Source organism: Astyanax mexicanus, chromosome 16 (genome assembly GCF_023375975.1).
Source record: "Astyanax mexicanus isolate ESR-SI-001 chromosome 16, AstMex3_surface, whole genome shotgun sequence".
Taxonomy (NCBI): domain Eukaryota; kingdom Metazoa; phylum Chordata; class Actinopteri; order Characiformes; family Acestrorhamphidae; genus Astyanax; species Astyanax mexicanus.
The window spans coordinates 23,260,762-23,282,255 of NC_064423.1; the positions used below are offsets into that span (position 1 = coordinate 23,260,762).

At 38.7% G+C, this 21,494-nt stretch overlaps 1 protein-coding gene across 6 annotated transcripts in view; it reads right to left on the reverse strand.

Annotated features, from left to right (window-relative positions):
- The window catches only part of tle2b (TLE family member 2, transcriptional corepressor b), a 108,631-nt gene that overhangs the window by 58,449 nt on the left and 28,688 nt on the right, over positions 1-21,494 (reverse strand). For all 6 annotated transcript variants that reach the window (XM_015601293.3, XM_049466016.1, XM_049466015.1 and 3 more), the window contains 2 exons: positions 15,705-15,802; positions 14,323-14,386 (listed from right to left, as the gene is read on the reverse strand). In XM_015601293.3, coding sequence (XP_015456779.2) covers positions 14,323-14,386; positions 15,705-15,802 — 162 coding nt within the window. The remainder of the gene's footprint in view (positions 1-14,322; positions 14,387-15,704; positions 15,803-21,494) is intronic.

Below are 21,494 nucleotides of genomic sequence, written 5' to 3' on the forward strand. Positions count from 1 at the left end.
TGAAATCATGACTTTTTACTCCTTAAATCCTGCATGTAGGCCCACATTCGTATAAAAAATAGTAAAAATGTCAACCAAATTATTGAGAATAGTTTTAATGTTAGGATCAAAAACTAAAAAATAAACTTATGACCAAATCCAACAATGTAACATAATAGTCCATTATCATCTATCATCATTATCTGGTCAACTCAATTGTAGATGTCTCAGATTTTCTATATTTATGCATAAATAAGACCTAAAAAAATCATCAGATTTTCTGATATCCTAAAAACAGATGAAGAGAAACCAGTTAAACAAGTGAGACAAAAATATTATGCTTGGTCATTAATTTATTAAGAAAAATGATGCGCCAAAAGTATGTGAACCTTTGCTTTCAGTATCTGGTGTGGCCCCCTTTGCAACTAAATGTTTCCTGCACACCGGCTTAGAGGGATTTTAGCCCATTCCTCCGTACAGAACAGCTTAAATGTCGGTGGGTTTTCTCGCATTAACTTTTCGCTTCAGATCCTTCCTTAATATTTTCATTCGATTGAGGTCGGACCTTGATTTGGCCATTCCAAAACAATAACTTCATTCTTTTTAAAACATTCTTTGGTGGATCAACAGGTCACTACCTTGTCGCATGAACCACATTCTTCTGAAATTCAGTTCAAGGACAGATATCCTGACATTTTCCTTCAGAATTCTTTGATATAATTTAAAATGTATTGTTCCATCAATGTGGGCAAGCCATCCATGCTCAGATGCAGCAAAAGGACCAAAACCATGATACTAGCACCACCATGTTTCACAGATGGGATAGGGTTCTTAGGCTGGAATGCAGTGTTTTTCCTTCTTCAAAAATAGCACTGTATATTTAAACCAAAAAGTTTGGTCTCATCCTTCCTTAAAACATTCTTCCAACAGGATGACAAGATGTTCAGCAAACTGCAGATGAGCTGTGTGGTTCTCTTTGGAGAGCAGTTGCTTTCTCATTGCACAACCTGGTCATGCACACCAGTGTTGTTCAGTGTTTTCCTAATGATGGATTCATGAACATTCTCATTAGCCTATGTGCTTGTACAATCTACATTTTCCACATAAAAATATGTTATATTGGATCATTTTTATCAATGAATAAATGACCAAATGTAATTTTCTGTCTCATTTGTTTAACATGGTTCTCTTTATCTACTTTTAAAATGATGTTTTAGGACATATTTATGCAGAAATATAGAAAATCCTAAAGAATTTACAAACATTCAATCACCACTGTAGCTTGATTTATTTACAGCTCAACTGATTATGGCTCATGTGAATGCCATAATTCAGAAAAACACCCAGAATAAAGCACCAAACCTTTACCATATCTGTTCAGACAAAGTCATTAAAGTCAACCTGGAATCAAATCAGACCTTTTTTGTCATGGTCACTCATCATATTCTGCAGCTCCAAAGGCTGCTAATAGAGCAAGAGCACTGAGCAATATGCCTCCAGGTGCGCTACGGGTAATAGAGCACGACATCTTAAACATACTTCCTAACAGCGCAGCTCTGTTCAGCAGCCTTGAGCAAGGTCAGTCCCATCAGTCAAAGAAATCCCACAGCTTAAAAATGGGCACAGAACATCCTTCAGTTCTGAACGAAAGCACTTTTATTTATACCTGGGTTCCCTCACCCTGTGTTTATACAGTGCTATGAAAAAGTATTGGCCCCCTTACAGATTTCTTTTTTTTTTTTTTTTTTTTTTTGCTTTTTTGTCATACTTACATTTTTCGGATTATTAACTTAAATATCAGACATAGATTACCTGAGTAAATACAAAAAAGTAGTTTTTAAATGATAATTTCATTTATTAAGGGGAAAAAGGGATTTTTTTTTAAAGGGAATTTTTTTTTCTGAAATTAGCTGGGCGATTATCATTCTACAACCCACAGTATCCTTTGTGTACCGGCTATACATAATAGAAAGCATGGTTTCATTTTATTTGGTTGATCCATTATAGATTCCTCATAGATGCTCAAATAACATTTGACCAACATTCAACTTTACATCTTTTAAATGCAACTTAGCTCTATGATGAATATTAAAGCTTCTCTATTGAATTTAACCTTACACTCAACTCTAATCCAACTGTAATCTTAAAATTTAATGTTAGGTTTATGGTAGGATTTAAGGTTTAGAGTAAGGTTTGGGTATGGTTAGGTTTTATGGTTAATTCATTGTAAGGGTTAAGCTTAAGCCCAATGTATACTTCTGCGTCGAACCTATGCCTTAGCCTATGTGTATCCAGGGAGAATGCGCTACACAGCATAAAGCATTTATAATGCATGTGCATACCGGTGGCTCTGCGTCGCTTAAACCGGTTTAAACCACAAATGCAGGAATGTGTGGGTGGAAATGCGAGGCCCAGCGGACCAATCACAGCTGCGGCTGTTCACAACACATAGTTACATTTCCTATGAGCTACAATTTAGTCTACGGTGTTCTTAGACGTTAGGTTCTAAACATAATTGTTTACATTCATTGGCCTTCAGGGTTAGGGTTGGGTGTAGGGTTAGGGTCTATAAAGAATCATTTAAAACTCCGAAACAATTGTCCCCACATGCATTTAACATAAGGACTGTTCTTAAGTCTCCATGGGACACTGCAAAAATCATGACACATGATACTAGTCCCATATCCCATGACATGTGGCATGTTAATGTATGTCCAGAGACAAGCTACAGGTGTGTGTTTATGAGTAGAGTTGATGTGAGTCAATCCAGACCAAGAGAATCCAAAAAGATACAGTAAAGTGAAGAACAATATCACAATTTTACTAAGTTAATGGGATACAGTAGTCCTGAAAGGATTAAAAGTGTAATTTAAGTTGTATAAGGCACAGTTGATGCTCTGTTTACTGCAGAAATGCTGGAATTTAAAAGAGACTGCAGCAAAGCATAGCAAACGCAGGGAAAGAGAGGATAGAGAATAGAACAGTAAACAACTCTGACACCAATTTACAGTTGTAAATGCAGTAATATGCTGCTGAATTAACAAGCACTTAAATTAATTGTCATTGTTTAGTTTGGTTTAGTGTAGGCGTCGGCGCACATCTTTGAAAGATGAACACCAATTTCATCATAATTACTCCTACTGTGCACTATTGATGACACAACATGGAGAATAGGTGATTGCTATGTTCATCTAAATTGTGCGAGCTCTGCCTGCCTGTAGGAGCAGATAAACACACAGGTAGTCGAGCAGACAGATAATTCTGATGAAGACAGAGTGAAGAGATGGCACCCAACAGACAGCCTAACAGACTAAACTCTCCTCATTTATTCAGGATGAGGCTTATTAGAGGTTCTTACCAGTCAGTTCAATTTCAGGGGCTTTTTTGTATTTATCCTTTATCTTTTAGTAGTCTCAGCTACTGCTGATGATAGCAGTAGCATAAAAAAACTTTAAATGAATTATGTCTTATTCATAACTCATTCAAACAATCAGAGTATTTTTTAAAGAGACCAACCTTTATTAGATGCTGCATTTGTGATTATAAGTAGAAGAGAAAATATTTGAATACAACAAAAAAAATCAGAGAAAGTTACTGTTGTGTGTTTAAAATGTGCAATATGGCCTGATTGTATCTTAATTGTGAAAAGATTGTGTTATTGTGATAAACAAGTATATTGTGGACACAAAATAAAACGTTGTGTTTTTAAATACAGTGTATTCACTCCCTGTTTAAGTAGACATAATACTAAAAAGTTGAGTAAACCCTAAAGTTTATGAGAGCAGTTTAGAGAACAATTCATTAAAAAGTAGTCATATAAGGTTACTCATCTCTACACCATTTTAAGTAAAGGTGCTACTAACTTATTTTTAATGATGCCACAGGACATATATATCTGTTTTTATGCAATAACTTTATACATAGATGCTGCGGTGCCACTGCCTTACATTTTATAACAAAAAAGCCAAACATATCCACAATTTTGTCAAATTTGCAACCAGAAGTTGCAGAGTAAGGCACGCCTACTCATTGGGTAAGTCTGCACCCTTCTCCCAGACCAAGCCTGTTTAAGGCTGCTTTCATACCTACCTTGTTTGATCCGGACTTTTAGACTTTTGTCCTAACCAAGGTAGCAGGTGTAAAAGGGGCAGCGGACCAAAGTACCAGAATTTGCACTGAACCATGGCCCGGTTTGCCAGCAGTGTAAAAACATTTTATTTTTCTATATGATTTAAACGTTCACAGCATAGACTGTGTATAGCTGGACAGAGCATCGTCTCTCAAAAGTGAAGCCACCACAGGTTGGGCGTCCATCTTTTTTACAGTCTCTGTTTCACACCAATTACAGGAATTTGAGGCATTCTTTAAACATACCAGAGTTAATATGAAGTATAGAGAGAGAAACCCCACCCACATAGCCAGGATGTAGTAAAGGTCTTTAGTCTGTTAACTAGAGATGGGACCGATCTGATACAATATCGGTATCGGGCCGATATTGACGTAATTCGACATATCGGATATCGGGCGAGCGCGTCCGATCCACTTACCGATCCACATTCCAGTCCACAGCTTGAGCTGGACAGTAAACCCGCCGTAACGTTAACACGAAACACATCACTGATCCGGATTCCAGTTCCACAGTTTACCCTGAACATCCAGCAGCTTCAGTCTGCAGCTGACTGAGTAAACATTAGCTATTTGTCTACAATAAAAATTCAATTATCTGGAGAGTTTTAACTTTGAAACCGCTGTACAGCAGAACGGTACACGTAAAGTCAGCGTCCAAATAAACAGATTAACACCAGCAGTCTGTTAGCCTAGCTAGCACTGAACTGACAGCAAATTATATTTATAATTCACATATCCTATAAAAACACAGGATCTACAAACACTAACCAGCACAAACACACCAGTTAGCCGTTAGCAAATGCATTCCGGCATTGTGAATGTAATAAATAACTATATTAAGTGAACTACAGCCATAATCCACATCTAATATCAAACCACAGATCCTACCAACCCTAACCAGCACTAAGAAATCAATCAGTTATTAAAAAACAGTGATTAATTCAGCTCGGAAGTACAGTTAGCACCACCGGTTAGCCATTAGCTATTGCAGCTAATCCTCTATGCTACTTGTCAAAATAAAAGTCTCCTGCGCAACCGTAGCAAAACAATGCCCTGAATTTAATATTTAGCGTATTTAATATTTACCTTTTTTTAATATTTAATAAAAATTAAATCATTTAACTTGAAAGGAAACTACTGTGTATTTGCATATAAAGTATGTCAAATAAATGACTTTTGAATGCATTTACATTAAATGCACTTGTGTATACTCTTCAAAGGGCTGTGTGGTCTGTTTCAGCCTCATTATGAAACCTTAATCATAGTACTATTAATAAACTAAAAGTATCTGTATTTGTATCGGTATCTGCAATTTTATCAGTTTTGTATCGGTATCGGATCGGAGCTGAAAAAAGCGTATCGTCCCATCACTACTGTTAACTAAACTGCAGTGTAAAACCAAACCAACTGGACCAAATGTACATATTATAACAAAGACATGAACCTAGGTGCAGAACCTGGTCCGGACTGAAAACGCCGTTGGACTGTCTTAATTAAGTTTAAAACACAGTCTAAAGGACCAGAAGCAATGTGGATTTGTCACTAAATATTCGATTTGTCCAGTGAGGGAATTGTGCAGTAAGACAAACCAGCAATCCTACAATTTAAGCTGCTTGCACACACAAGTAAAGAATACAATATTAAATGTATGTTTTAAACAGAATTTGGATTCGGTCCAGATCAGAAAAAAAAAAGTAATAAGAGAGATGACCAGTTTGTTATCTGGCTGTCTAACCACTTATTAGATCACACACAATGGCCATTTAACATCAAACTTACATAAATAACTTTGTACAGAGCATAGTTAATTCAACCAACATCACAATAACACCCCATCAATAATGGTATGATTAAGTAGCTAACTGCCTGACAGCTCAACCACAACTCAGCAAAGCTTCAGTATGTACAAACTAAAAGCTCTTGCAAGCAACATTTCCAAAATGTCTGTCTCTACTACACTAGTGGTGGTAATAAATTACCTAATTATGGTTTGCAACCTTACTGAAGCTCAGTGATTACCTGTTTAGCCAGAAAACAGCCATATCTCCCGGTTCACTGTTTGTGTGCTGCTGACTATACCTGGCAACCCTGAGTGTGGAAGTGGGACATTGGGAAATGGTGTGGGCAGGTTTGGAGGCTACCTACCACAAAGATTTTCATAATGTACTGCACTGTTCAAATAAGAGCACACTGGCTAAGAGCTGCCAGTGCATAAACTCAGCCAGTTTCCTTACTATCTGATGACACATCCTGATAACGTTACAGAAAATCTAATCTTTAATGGTTCTTTAAAATTTCATTCTGACTGGAGAAAAGCCACTAGGGGGATTAAAGTTAAATTCTAAGCTTAACCATTCTCGTTTTAGTTTTTATTTTTTTCCTCTCAAAATAAAGAGACCACTACCTAACTTATTGTTTGCTACTGGCACACAATTCCAAGTTTTGCCAATTCACTGCTTTAAAACCGAACAAAATAAACAAAATGATGATGACCAAGCAAATTCGGTCAGACTCTTTGTTCTGACCACGGAACAGGGGGGTCAAAGAACAGCTGGCAAGACTGGGCAGGCTATTTATGACAAAAAATAAATAAAACTGGGACTGGCAGAGAGGACCTGATTGCATTCTGCAGTTTTCCGCCACATCGATATTTCAGGTTAAGGTCAATATTCTAATAATTAATGGTTAGAACACAGTGCACAGTGTGTGAGTGTGTAGGTGGAAAGACAGTACGGTGGTCAGTAGTAGCGCTCTGCTGTGACTGGGAGCTTCTGGTGGGTATCAGTGTATCAGGCTGGCTGTGGCATTGGGGCTCATAATGACTTAATATGCTGCAGCTCCCCCGCCACTGCTCCCAGTTATATAATCTCCCTCGCGTGTCACTGCATTCTCATTCTCCTCTCTGCGAGTGAGTAAGTGTGTGTGCGAGTAAGTGTGTGTTGTGTGTCTGGAGCAGATTGCACACGGCATGTGGCGGATGTAGCGGGATTCGGCACGGCTGAGAATCGGCTAAGCCTGTCCTCCTGCCGACGTCGCAGTGCATGTTCGTCCGTGTGTGTGTTTATGTGTGTGTGTGTGTAAAAAGGGTCTCCCCAGTCTAATGAGGGGGCAGTGTGTGTGCTGAGTGTCCCCTGGTTCAACTCAGCAGCTGTTTGCTGCCCTGCTCTTGTGCACACACCCTGCTGCGCTGCTGGACACTCATCACTCGTCGTGTGTTTGTGCGAGTGTGCGTAAGTGCGTATGTGTGTGTGTGTGTGTGTGTGTGTGTGTGTGTGAGTGTGCGCAAGTGTGAGTGTGTATGTGTGTGACCACTCCACAGGGATCAGCTTTGATCTTCCCTGCTCATTCAGACACATTGATTTGTTCAATCGGATTTGTACAGGCATTTCTGTGAGCCAACACTAATAAAAGCAGTATAAGACTTATAAGAATATAAGAATTCCTCACAATTCCCATTCTTTCTGCATTTTTCCTGGCATTATCTGATCCCTCCTAGCCAAGCTGATTCTATTATCCTCAGCATTATGGTTAATATATTGCATAAATTCTATAAAGTGGGGACACAGCCATCCATTCACAACTAATTCATACCCCTCTGGATGTTCAATTCCGTACAATAAAAATAATACAATGCGGAAAGAACTGCAATGAGTTCAGATCTAGTGTTGATCAGACTAGAGGTGTGCAATGTGGCTACTGTTACTGTGAATAATTATGTTACAATTAATTATGTGCTTTTCTCTGATTATCTTGATTATTATTGGAAAAATACGGCATATCCAATATAGGGCTGATTCCAAAAACCTTATTGACTTATTATACTTAAAATATCCCAAAATTAACCTAATACCAGCCCATTAGTGAAAGCTTTATTCAAAGCTTGAGAATCAGCAAAACGTTCCAATAACATCAGGAGAATCTGTTGTTGTTGATACTAGAGAGCAGCACATCATCTTCTGTTATACTCTGCTAGTTATACAGGTACACAAGTTGCAACAGAATCTCATGACCATGCCTCATAACCACAGTTTGCCTCTCTGAATAAGAAAAACCTTGATTAGGATCTCAACAGCCAGTGGATGCAAACAGAGATCTGTGCTAGGCTAAAATATAACTGATAGTAGCATTTAACATCTCTTCACTCCTGTGCCCTTTTCTTCAAAAACAAACTGAACTTCCACAGTCCAACTGGACTATACTGCAGTTACTGGCTCATTACTGGCTTATTTTTCTTTTTACCAGTAAGACTCAAAAAGCCAAAGATGGGATGCCAAAGTTACAATCCAGCTACAATCTTACTAACAGCACAATGCACTGTGAGGATACAGTGAGAGAACAGCAAAAATCATGACCAGCCAATAAATGCAGAGCTTCCTGTCCTCTGTAAAACTGATACCAACTCTACCTCTTAACACTCTCTCAAACACTGCTCTCAAACACATTAAGAGGCAAGAAATACAAGTAATCAACATTTAACAATTCAGCACAGCTGATGACTGAAAGCCATTCTGGGGAAGCTGACTGAGAAAATTGAAAGATGTTCAAAGCTCTCATCTAATCGAAAGGGTGCTACTTCGAAGAATCTATAATCTAAAACTATTCTAGTTTACTTTTTTTGTTTACTAAATAATTACATATGTTATTCTTCATAGTTTAAATGACCTTAGTATTAATCTACAATGCAGAAAAAATAAACCCTAAACTTAAGATGTGTCCAAACTTTTGACTGGTACTGCATATATTAAAAAAAAAACCTTTAGCTATTAAATAACTTTAGCCTAATACGTTAAATATGCCCTGGCAGCAAAAAAGACATTGATCAATTATATTCTTGTTTGCCAAACTATTACTTTAAAACTAAGACAACAGCTTGTTAAATTTCTTCACAGAAAGATCTACAAAATATCAGAACGAAGTGAACATGAACGTCAGATAATCACAGTCTTTACCTACAAAATTCAATGTATCGACACAAACAAGCTGAAATAACAGTAAATTTACCCAAGAACACTGAGGGAGCTGAGAGAACACAGGTGTGGTGTTGATCCAACAAAACACACAGGGGTAGTCTCCTCCTTACACAAACTGAGATGATTAAAATATGATGCAAACTGTGGAAAATGGCACCGACTCAATCCTCTCCTAGAATTCCCTGAAGCACACCGAGCAGGAGCCACGGAATCCACTTGGAATGCAAAGCACACACACAAAGAGGCTTGTACACAAACCTGCTGCGGAGAATTCAGTCAAAATGCAGCCATCAGTATAGAGAAAATAACAGCAGTCCAGCAGTTTTGGACTAACCATCATTGTGGAAGTTCTAAACGTCTAAATCATGTTTATAATAAACCAATTTAGGATTGTTGGAGGCTTCTTTATACATCATTTGGTCTGCTCTTTGGCCTGAAGTTCCTAGAGTTGCCTGAGCTGGTAATGTCCAGTTCACTGAGCACATACAGTAGATTGGACACACGTGATCGGAAATCGGGGTTGATCACGTAATTTTTTAGCATGCTACCTACAGAGCCATCCACTACTTTCATCCATCCTTCATCCTTTCATTATCTCCCAGGTGCTATTATATCGCTCTCTCTCTCTCTCTCTCTCTCTCTCTCTCTCTCTCACACACACACACACACACTTGTTCTTCTTTTCAAGTTGGAATATGCCATAAAAAAAAATATATATATATATATATATATATATATATATATATGATACACTACTGTTTTTATTAAAGCTCTGTTAAACTCAGTAGCTCAGCACATTACAATATTCTAATTTAAAAAGAACCAAAACTACCCCAAGACATTACAATACAGTAAAAAGTCTAGCCTAAATCTAGTTTGCCAGGCCTAAATCACACTACACTATTTTATTTTTTTTTCCTCTTAACTATACAGGTAACTACTAGCACTTAATAAATTATGATTTTAATTATGATTTATTACAGAACAGTTGTTGTGTGACAATTTTTAGTTTTTAATTTAAGAAACAATGCATATTTGCAATGAAATCAGTTATAAGTCTATTTAGTACTTGTTTAATTAGTGCAAAAAATGGTATGTTTTGATATGGGTATTGAAATAATAATTAATTGTTCACAGTGAACAGTGAGTAGTAATGATTGTAACTGCCGGCATTTGGCATCAGTGACTCTATCCAAAATCACATTCGCATTTAATGCAGGAGACCCCAAATGCATATTCCACAGATCAGTGTAGTGTTCTTTAGCTAGTTTCTTTAGCTAGTTCTTTGACTAGTTTCCTGTCCCATGATTTATGGCATAAGTGTATATTATCTCCATCTCATAATGTTGTTCATATAAAAATCAAATGTCCATATGTTTAAATATGCTTTAAATTTGTTAAAAATGCAAAGGTTAATTTTTTTACCGGACAGTATTTATAGAAATCGAAGTATAGAAACTGGGGAGTAGTTGTTTTAAAATTACTCTCATTACCCTTCCTTCATTCTCACTCTCTCTTCCTTCCTTCATCTTACTCTCCCCCCATTCATTATCTCTCTCAGCCCATCTCTCTCTCTCACTGTCTCTGTCTCCCTCCTTACTCCTTTCACTATCTGTATTTATCTGTTTTTCCTTGTACCTTTTTTACCACTCTGTTTAGAAAACCCTCTCTTTCTCTCTCTTTCTCTCTCTAGCTGGGCGTGAGGGCAATCTGTGGCAGTAATGTTCCTGGAGAGAGCAGAGTGTGTCAGTGTGAATCAGACAGATGAGCTGGGGAGGGGAGTTAGAGCAGAGAGCGGTGCATTAATCCCCCCTTCCACTCCTCCTCCTCTTCTCTCTCTCTCTCTCTCCTCTTGTATCTATCCTTCTATCTGTGACTGCCCCAGGGGCCCTGCCTGCACACGGGGCCAGAGCGGTCGGATGACCACGCATACAATCTTCATTAATACCAATAGGCTGACCCTTCAACTCGCGCGCACACACACACACACACACACACTAGCAACTAGCCAGCAACTCTGGTGAAGTATCACAGAATAATATATGGTTTAAACAGCTGTGGTTTTACATAATATATCAGGTGAGCATGGGCAGGTTATGGGCATAAGAAGGGTACAGTATTTATCAATATCAACGCATATAAAAAATAACACCTCTAACAAAGTATAAATCATCCTTAAGATTAACCTTAAGGGTAAAAAAACAAAACAAAATCTAAGTCGCTTCATACATACTGATAAGCCAATACATTAAAACCACCTGCCTAATACTAAGAACAGACCTTTGATGCTGTCTTGTGGCATCTTGCTCAATCTTGCACGAGGTGTAACATCCTACTCTCAAAGTCCTGTAGGAGATAGGACCTTTAAGATTGACATCTATAAGGCTTGGGCGCCAACATGCTTTCATTGGACCACTGGTTAAACTACATGCAAATAACATGCCTAATGTCAGGTGTGGGTAAGACTAGTAGTTATAAAGATCACAGCATTAAGCTATGGAGTACTGGAACTGCGCTCAATTCAATATGTTTGGAATGGGTTAGGGGCTTGTGGAAAATGTGCGTTGGTGATCGTCCAGCATCCTGAATGGAAATGGAATGCAATCAAATTCTCTCAGCAATGCTTCCAAAAGTAAAATGCATTCATAGGATAGTGGGAAACATTGAATAAGAATTGGTCCTCATCCTTTTGTTTGTATAGAGTACATTATATCCCCCACCTTGATGTGTACAACTGTGACCACATAATCAATAGTATTCAATTCAAATGTCAGTGGTTTTAATGTTGTGGCTGATCGAGTGTATGTACACATGATAGAGACAGACAGCAGTGTGAGAAAAAAAAGCAGGACAGTGCGTTTTTTGAACAGTACGCTGGTGAATGGCTCCTGCATTTTCAATTTGTTTTACTGAAGCTTGGCTGAAACATCCCTGACTCAGCCAGTCAGCTAAACGCACTAATCTCAGTGTGTTTTAGTGTTTTGCTGTGCTTGTAATATTGTTGTTTGCATTTGCTTGAGGTTTACCAGTATAACAGTAATTTTAAAGCTAATTTCTTCAAAAAAAAGAAAAGCAAATAGTATACACATATTGTATCCTGAAAAAAAAGGTTGTACTGCAGCCTAAAGATAAATGTCAATACATATTCTGGCCTGAACATACGTATTGTGGCAACACTTAACATAGTTAAGTAACATATGGCAATACACACTGTGGCCTAAACACACTTGGCACCATATACTGTATCCTGACACAGTATGCGGTCATTAAAACTGTAGTCTGGTTGTGTTCCAATACATGTTCTTACAATGTGCCAATACATACTCTATCCTGAACACACATGGGAATTGATACTGTAGCCCGAACAATGTGAATGTGGCAACACATACTACAGCCCCAAAACATGTGGCAGATCCAGGTGTTCATGAACATGGGGGATTGTGGTAAACTGAGATACTGGTGCTGTTGTCTACTACAACACATTAAACGTGATCCCTCAGGTTTGCTAGCGTTGAAGTGGGTGGATCCCAGTGTTTTTGGGTATCTCCATCTCTATGTTATCCTCTGACTATCTCACTTTATTTAAGCTGTTAAGCACGTTTAGTGGGTTAGGAGCAGGCTACAGGCCAATTATTCTCACCTCTGAACAGCGAAAGAGCTAGTGTAGTTAGTGGGTAATGTGCTAATGCTGCTCCAGCAGTGCTAGCTGGGGTTAAGGCAAGGCTACAGGCAAATTATACTCACCTCTGAACAAGAAAATAGCGGTTAGCGGCCAATGCTACTCCAGCCCCGGTGCTGGAGAACTAACTGAAACTCCTGTATAACACTGTACTTTAGTGGAGTGGCTTTACTGCTCCTTACAACCTAGTAAAATTCATACATAAGATGCACTGGATTAAAAGGCGCACTGGCAATTTTTGGAAAAATTAAAGGATTTTAAGTGCACCTTATAGTGCGAAAATATGGTAAATAAATTTGGTTTGATTTGACTTATATTGTATCCTAAATGCACTTAGGAATACATTCTGTGGCTTAAACACACATGGCAAAACATAATGCATACGTAACGCACATCCCATAGCCCGTACCTATAGCCTGATAATATATACTGCACCCTGAATATGCATTACAACATGTTCTGGCTTTAACACACAAAGCCATACTTATTCTCACCTATACAAACATGGCTATACATACTGTTGCCTGAACACACATGCCAATAAACATTCTGGATGTAATTTTAGGGCAATTCTAGTGACAGTTTATAATATATTTTAGTCCATATAAGACTAGCCAGTTAAGTTTTGCCAGTAAAAGCCAGTGATGTGACTATAGAGAGGTTTGAAGGATGAATATAACTCTACAGCTTTATACAAACTGCAGTGTAATACACCATCACAAATGAGAGTGAAGGACTATTTCATGCCCATCACCAAATAAATCATTCACCAAAAGGGAGAAAAGAACATTTAGTTCACAGTCACAGCGCAAGGAGGTGGGGGTGTATGTGTGTGTGTGGGGGGTGAGAGATGATGAATTATAAATGCATGAAAATAAAGGCGATGGCTGTCGAAACAAGTCTTGGTGTACATGACAGGTTTAAATGGCTAAATATAGCTTGCTGGGCTAGCTGCTCTTTGAGAGCGCCCAGTCGTTGTTGCTTCACATTATTTACGTGTCTGTGCTTGCGCCCTCGATCTTGCTCTCGCGCTCTCACCCTCCCCATCACTCTCATCATCCATTTCTCTCTCTCTCTTGCACAGGGTCTGTTCCTGTGTCTTTTCCCTCTTTCGTCCTTCGTCTCTCTCTTTCTCTCTCTCTCACACTCTCTCTCCTTCCATCTCTCGCTACCCCTGACCTCTCGCTCTGCCTCCCTCTCGCGCTCTCTCCCTAACTCATTTCTACTCTCTCTCCTCTTACTCGTCTCATCTCCTTCCCTCCCCCAACTCAGTCTAGCTTTTTTTACCCTCTTCTCCACCCCACCCCACCCCAGATCAGAGTGAGTGAGCACACATTACACACAAACTCTCACACTCAACATACACTCACACCCCTGAGGACGGCTTTATAAGGCTATCCAGATGGGTTCAGACAGTGAAAGCCCCTGATATGAACTAAAACCAGCCTGAATCCCCCTGAACCCAATGCAGTATTCGCCTTAAATGCTCCCTCCTATGTTTTGTTTAGTGGCGTTAATAGTGCAAACTGCCCACGTCGGATATGACTGAGCCCAGCAAGCACTTACCATGATGTAATGTCTCTGCATCTCCGTCTTCTCACTGGCCAGCTTCTCACACTCCAGCTTTAGACTGTGGATTCAAAAGGATAGAGCTGTCAGCTTCAGCAACAAAGTGAAAAAAAACACAGATCTACTTCAATTCAATAGAATGACACTTCACTTTCAAGAGTTCAGACTTCAGCTAAACGTGCAGTAAAGGAACAATTACACTCAAAATTTTCATAAAATACACTGCATTAACACAAACAAGAGCCAAGATCAGTGTATTAGAATGATTATGAAGGAGGACAAGAACTGAGTCAACCCCAAAAGTCCATCTTAACAGGGCGCTCAATGTTTTTTAGACTCCCTTAAACCTCTTTACTGGGCTCCAGCACAGCTAACAGAAGCCCAGCTTACACATTTGGACATTCCTTCAGCACAGAATAAAGATTAGTGTGTATTCGGAATCTCTGTCACGCAAATGTTTAATACTTTAAAACTGTGTGTGATCCTGCACGCCTTCCACAGCTCATCTGTTTACTGCTGCACAGCACTGATTACTTTCTACTAGTTTTTCTTTATGATCATCACATCCAACCCAACTGGAGTCTAATATTCTGTCCTGAGCAAATTTCAGTCCAAAACATCCTGCCCAGACCCAACTGTAGCCCAACATAATTCTGTCCAGGCTAAACTGTAGCCAAACAAAATTCTGTCCAGGCTAAACTGAAGCCCAACATAATTCTGTCCAGGCTAAATTGTAGCCTAACAAAATTTTGTCCAGACTGACCGCACTCCAATAAAATGTGATCCATATCCAACTGTTACCCAACAAAATTTTGTCCAGACTGGAGTGTAGCCCAAATGTAGTCCAAGTCCATTTAATCACCACCCGTCTCAGACCGAACTGAAATTAAATCTGAACAGAATTAAAATTCCTTATAGCACAAAATATCTACCACCAAAATTCTACCCAAAGCCGACTGCAGTCCAACCAAATTTAGTCCAAAACCAACTGCAGTCCAACATAATTTAGTCCAAAACCAACTGCAGTCCAACATAATTTAGTCCAAAACCAACTGCAGTCCAACAAAATTTAGTCCAAAACCAACTGCAGTCCAACAAAATTTAGTCCAAAACCAACTGCAGTCCAACAAAATTTAGTCCAAAACCAACTGCAGTCCAACAAAATTTAATCCAAAACCAACTGCAGTCCAACAAAATTTAGTCCAAACCCAACTGCAGTCCAACAAAATTTAGTCCAAACCCAACTGCAGTCCAACAAAATTTAGTCCAAAACCAACTGCAGCCCAACAAAATTTAGTCCAAACCCTGATGTGAAAACTTAGCACTGATCTGCAGCACTGATTTAGATATTACAGTGTTAAAGCTGAACTGCAGCTCACCTGTGGTACTGAGCCTGGAGGAACTGGAACTCCTCCTTTATTCGGTCCAGAGTCTCCAGCACGGTGAACTTGAAGGACTGGCCAGGCTGTAGTGGGACCTGAGAGAAAGAACACATAATACTGGTCAGTTATTATCATTACATACTCCACTCCACTCTGTTGTTTCAGGCTGTTGGGTTAATAAGAATGCATTGAATGTACAGATTTAAGTACAAAGAGCTCAAAGAGAAGCATGTAAATGACAGGATTTGTCCTCTAGTAGCCTGCCAGTAAAAATCAAAATGAATCAGTTAGAAAGCAAGTTTGTGTGTGTGTTTTTTTTTTTTGAAGACCACGGTGAATCAGTACGAGTGTGATTGCTCCAGGCACTTAAAATTGCTTCAGTTTTCTCATTATAAAAAAGTGATGGGCTTAGGTAACACACGCCATTTCAGAAGAGACTCCACTACTCATTTAAGCATAAAAAAGGAAAAAAAAAAAAAAACACACTCATCACACCATACACGCCTCAGCTCCAGATGCCAGACACAAATTAGGCACTGATCTAACACCACATTCCCAGCTTCATGCTTCACACAAGAGTACAAATTATGAAAAACTAATCTATGCCTAAAAAACTTGATATGTAAACACTACTTTCAATTTATAGATTTAAGGAGGTCACAAATTCCAATTTCCATACCGTATATATATCCACCTACACCATGTGTCCAAATATTTGTTGACACCTTTTCTTATGAATGCATTCATCCATTTTAAGTTGCAGCTACTTTAGACAGATATAGGTCAACAGAATTATTACTGTATACATAAAAAAATACATAATTGTGGTAAAATGAACAACCAGAGATGTCATACAGAGGCTTTGTTCTCACACAACATGCGATTGCTTGGCGCTATAAAATAGGCAATTTACAGCATGCAAACATTTCCCAACAGCCATGAGTTTCAAAATTTCACATGAATTAAGATTCCACATTCTATGTGCACTGTTTGAGCTTGTATTCTGCAATTAATTAAGGAATCCTTATTCCCCTAAGTCTGGAGGTGATGTGCTGCTCTCCAGTACCAACAGGAGCTTCACGATGTAGACAATAGAGCGTAATACTAACCAATAGACAATAGAGTAAGTCAAAATGTACTTATACCACAGTTAGTTCCGACCCTGCAATGTGATTGGCTGAGAGACGTTCTATGAGTGTCGTTATCAGCCGGTAATGCACTGTAAGCGAAGCTCTCCATGTATTATTCCGCCACATACAGGTAACCTAGCACCGATGAAGCGCTTGCAAGCCAAATAGCGCAGCTACAAACAGACAAGCTATGGAACTATTTTAGTTTTTTTTTTTTAACTGAACAGATTGTATTTTCTAATCCTTTTTAACTTAACTCTATCAATAAACAGCGATTATGGAACTGTGGTATAATAAAAATAATACACTCAAGCAGTGCCAATATTACACGTTACAGCACTCCCTCTCGTGTATTATTGCTTAAGTCACAACTCTTACATAAAAGTTTAGGGGTTCTGGGATCGTCCCCTTTTTCTAGATGTTCCTTGGTTAATGAATGGGGGAAACAAACAGGGAATAAGGTTCATATGGTGTTTTTTGTCCATGTACCACAATTATTCAACTATGCCAAGACAAACTCAGTTTGAAATACTATGGCACTTTTTAAAAGAGAGCTTGCAAAATATCCTTTTAACACATGTCAGTTTTTAGTAATTGATGCATACTATACAAAATATGAATAAAAACAAACTTTGTTTCTACGTTTAGATCTAAGATTAGCCTCATGCTCCTCTTTTTTCACGATAAGGTCAGGGCAGCCTCCAGCTCACCTCAGACACCCTGACCTGCTCAGACTGCGGCTTTATTTATACACACCGTTCCTCATTAATTCCCTCACTTACTCTAAAGCTACTTGCTATTTAAAGCGCAGCCTTCCTAATTCAGTCCCACAGTTCCTAAAATGGCTTCCTTGCTGTCTGCACATGTTCTCCACTCCCCCACCTTTTTTGTTGTCCTGTGCTGCCCACTGTCCTGCAAGTTCCGTGCAGGGCAGCTAAAAGATTGGTGGTTTCAGTAGGAGCTTAATTAGTCTAGACAAGCGAAATTCAATTAAATTTCAATTAGGCTAACAGTGGAGGTCAGCCACTCTGTGGGCTTTCCAGTAATTAAGCCGCAGGCTCAGCGCTGGGTAGATGGGTTCAGCACACACGGCACAGGAGGGGACAGTGGGGGGGTACGGGGACTGGCACCATATCCCCACTGACCTTCATTCACACTGTGATGGAAGGTGTTTATTGAAATGATTCATAATCAATGACGTGTGATGATTCATAAACAATGACGACTATTAATGATATTACTTTTTGTTCTATGCGATGATAATGTGTACTGTGACCATTCTACCCTCAGTGAGCTTTTTTGAAATGCTGAGTAAGAGTTTTCTCTATCTGGCTATGTGTATGTGTTAAGGAATGCACGTCACAGTTGTTCTACAAATTCTGGCGCCAGGGTCATCTTCCTTTCTGCTTGCAATGTTTTGAGAACCAGCCTGATATGCTCACTAAGGGATTATGTCATATCACATGTCAGAAGAAGTTGACGTGTCACAATGGTGGCACTGTGCCCATAATTGGGAAGTAAGGGATGGGAGGATCTAAAAGGTATAAAGAGAGCTTGGCACCTCTTGCAAGGCAGGAGTTCACTCTGTATTCATTACGTGTGTCTTCTCAATAAATCTTGTTACTCATTCTGATCAAGACTCAGAGACTCTGAAAATTTCTTTCTTCCTGTCATTATTTTTCCACCACAATTTGGCGTCACGGAACAGGATGAGCATGGTCTTGCGGCGGAGGGGGAGAGACTAGCACCTGCCGAGGACGCTCTCCAGCAAAACAGCTGGGCCCCAGAAGCAAGGGAAAATTCCACAGAATAAAGGACAAGTACCGCGGGGGTAAGTGCGGCCTCTCCCCCCCATTCGCAAATCCAGGCCTCATCGACAAACATTGGTGGTGAGTGACAGGTTAACTAATTTACTCATTAAGGAAATTTTAAATGTAAACAATTGTTCTTAAATTAATTTACTCCCCTCCATCCTTCCTTCAGCACTCCGCCCTGGACAGTGTATAGTTACATGACGGTGTACAAGACTAGCCTGGTCGTGAGGCCTTTATTGATGTATGTAAATATATCTTTAAAGTAAAGAGAAGACTAGCCTGGTCGTGAGGCCTCTATTGATAGACGTGTCATTAGAGTATAGGTCCCGGGACCGTGGGGAGGAGTGCATAAATAATACTATAATAGTACAGGGTACTGATTGTGTATTAAGCAGGGATAGAAGAAGGAAGGTGAGACGTGATTATTGGGGCTAAATTACTCTGAGTCATTAAAATCGAATGAGAGAACAAAAATGGGATCCCAAGTAACTAAAGAATTGAAATTTAATCCAAAAATTCATGACGCAGCTCTTTTCAATCAAATGAGCCAAGACTATATGTGTATGTCTGTGTGTGTGTGTGTTTATGTAGTGTTGTTCAAAGGTTTGGAATCATTAGCATATTAACCCAATATACATATATTAAAGTAGGGCAGAATATTGAGCCATGCTGGAACTGTTCAATGTAACATGTTTCATTATCTTTATGGAAAATGCTGTAGAATTCTGAGGATGGCAGTTTAGTGAATATGTGAGACTGCTTCATGTTTTGATGAGTTATGTACAAATGTCCACATTGTGAAAGTCATCCCTGATTGAAACAGAAAAGAGATGAGGATTCCAGGCTTTTGATACAATGTGTGTGTGTGTGTTTCTGCGTGTGTTGAATAAAGCAGTGAGAGAGATAGACAAAACATCTCTTCTCTGCTATCTTCTATCACATTTGGTGTGTGTGTGTGTGTGTGTGTGTGTCTGTGCGTGTGTGTAAGTGTGTATGTTTCTAACATTTGTCTAACTCTGATATTCTGTAAGCGAATCTAATGATGAATATAATGTGTGTGTGGCTGTGTCAGAATCGCTCCCTATTCCAGAAATAGTGCACTATATAGTGTAAAACCATTTTTGCAGTACTGTTTAAAACCGCAGCAGTACATTCTGTTCCCTATATAGTTCACTATGAAAAACCTAATGCATCACAAAATTTAGAAATTCCAAAATATACTATAATGCAATGCAGTGCTGTTGTATTAGACATCCTCAGAGCAGGACAAACATGGTTTATTGTTTGGTTGTTCCATAATTCGTTTAGTAAATAGAAAATGCTACATAGTGAAAGAGTTAATGAGTGAGCCATTCTGAACACAGCTTCTGTCTTCATGTGGTTTAGGCCTTTTCTATTATTATTCTTTCTTATTGAGACTGACTTCAGCTCAGTCTCAGCTGAATGAGATTTAAAGAATACACATATCTAATTTCTCTAGTGGTTCTCATGTATCTCAGTCTATGCTGATCTTTTGATTCTCTTAATGAGGATAGTAGATTTTAGAAACCAGTAAGAAAAGACCTTACTTTCTTTGGAAAGGTTTAATTTGACAAACTTAATATTGTATCTATTACGAGCTACAGTGAATTGGGTCTCTCTTTCTGACTTTTAAACAAGGAGACATCAGATGTTTTTTAAAAAAAAAAAAAAAAAATGGAGCTTTTTGTTTTGCTTTCCATATGTTTTCTATTTCTCGCAATGAAGAACTTGCTTGCATATTCTTGGCTATATTTTGAGTCCCCATCAGAGCACAACAATATAATGTTAATGTTTATACAAGTTTAGAAATATCAAGCATCGTTTGGCTGGAAATAATTTTTGTTTTAGTTATTTCATGAGGCTAAACAATTTTTAACCATGTTAGAATTCCTTTCAGGATTTCTTTTTTATTATTATTTTTTTTCTTTTAAGTTTTTTTTTTTTGGAGGGATTTTTCTCTTTTGACTGATTGTTGCTCAGTGCTGTTTTCTGGGTGTTTGAGAAGGCGGGGGTGGTGCTCATCACAGGAGTTTTGACCCTCAGAGACAGGGTCCTCTGCAACAGTACTGTGAACATCATCTGAACCAGAGCACTTCATTAGGAGAGTCTCAGATGAGAGACTGTGTTTGGTCCAGCTGTCGGTCGATGGCTGGACTGCGTCTTCACCGGACCTGCTGTGATTGAAATGTTACAGCACTGGTCCAGGAAACTGGTTTCAGATCTGGAAGAACTGAGCGATCAGAGACCGCTTCAGACAGCACCTGCTCAACCATCAACACCACCCACCCCCAGCAGCCAATCAGCCCAGTGGATCCACCCCTCAGCCTGAGCCAGCAACAGAGACGTGAGACCAGATTTTTTATTTTTTTGCCTGCTTACTTTTTTTCCATTAAAAGGAGTGATTTTATTTAATTTTTTGATGTTTATGCCTCATGTAGAAAATGTTTGGTTAAACTTTAAATCTGGTGGTGACTCAAATTATGACTGTTTTACCTTTCTTTTTAAGAAAAAAAAAAAAAAGGGAGGTTTTAGCTTTTTGGTTTCTCTTTTAAATAGTGTTTCTCATCAAAAACTTTGATGAATTAAAAATAATATCTAGTTCAGGGAAAAATCTTTAATTTCATTGTAAACAGTAGCCAAACATGGTTGCTGGGCAGATTAATACATTAAAGGCCTATCACACATTGGCCCTCAATTTTCACTGGAAAGTTTTTTTTTTTTTTTTTAGGTTTACATTATGTAATTTATGTTGCCTAATGACTATGATTTGTATAAAACATTTTTAATAACAATCATCTCCATTAAGGCTTATGTAAGGGAAG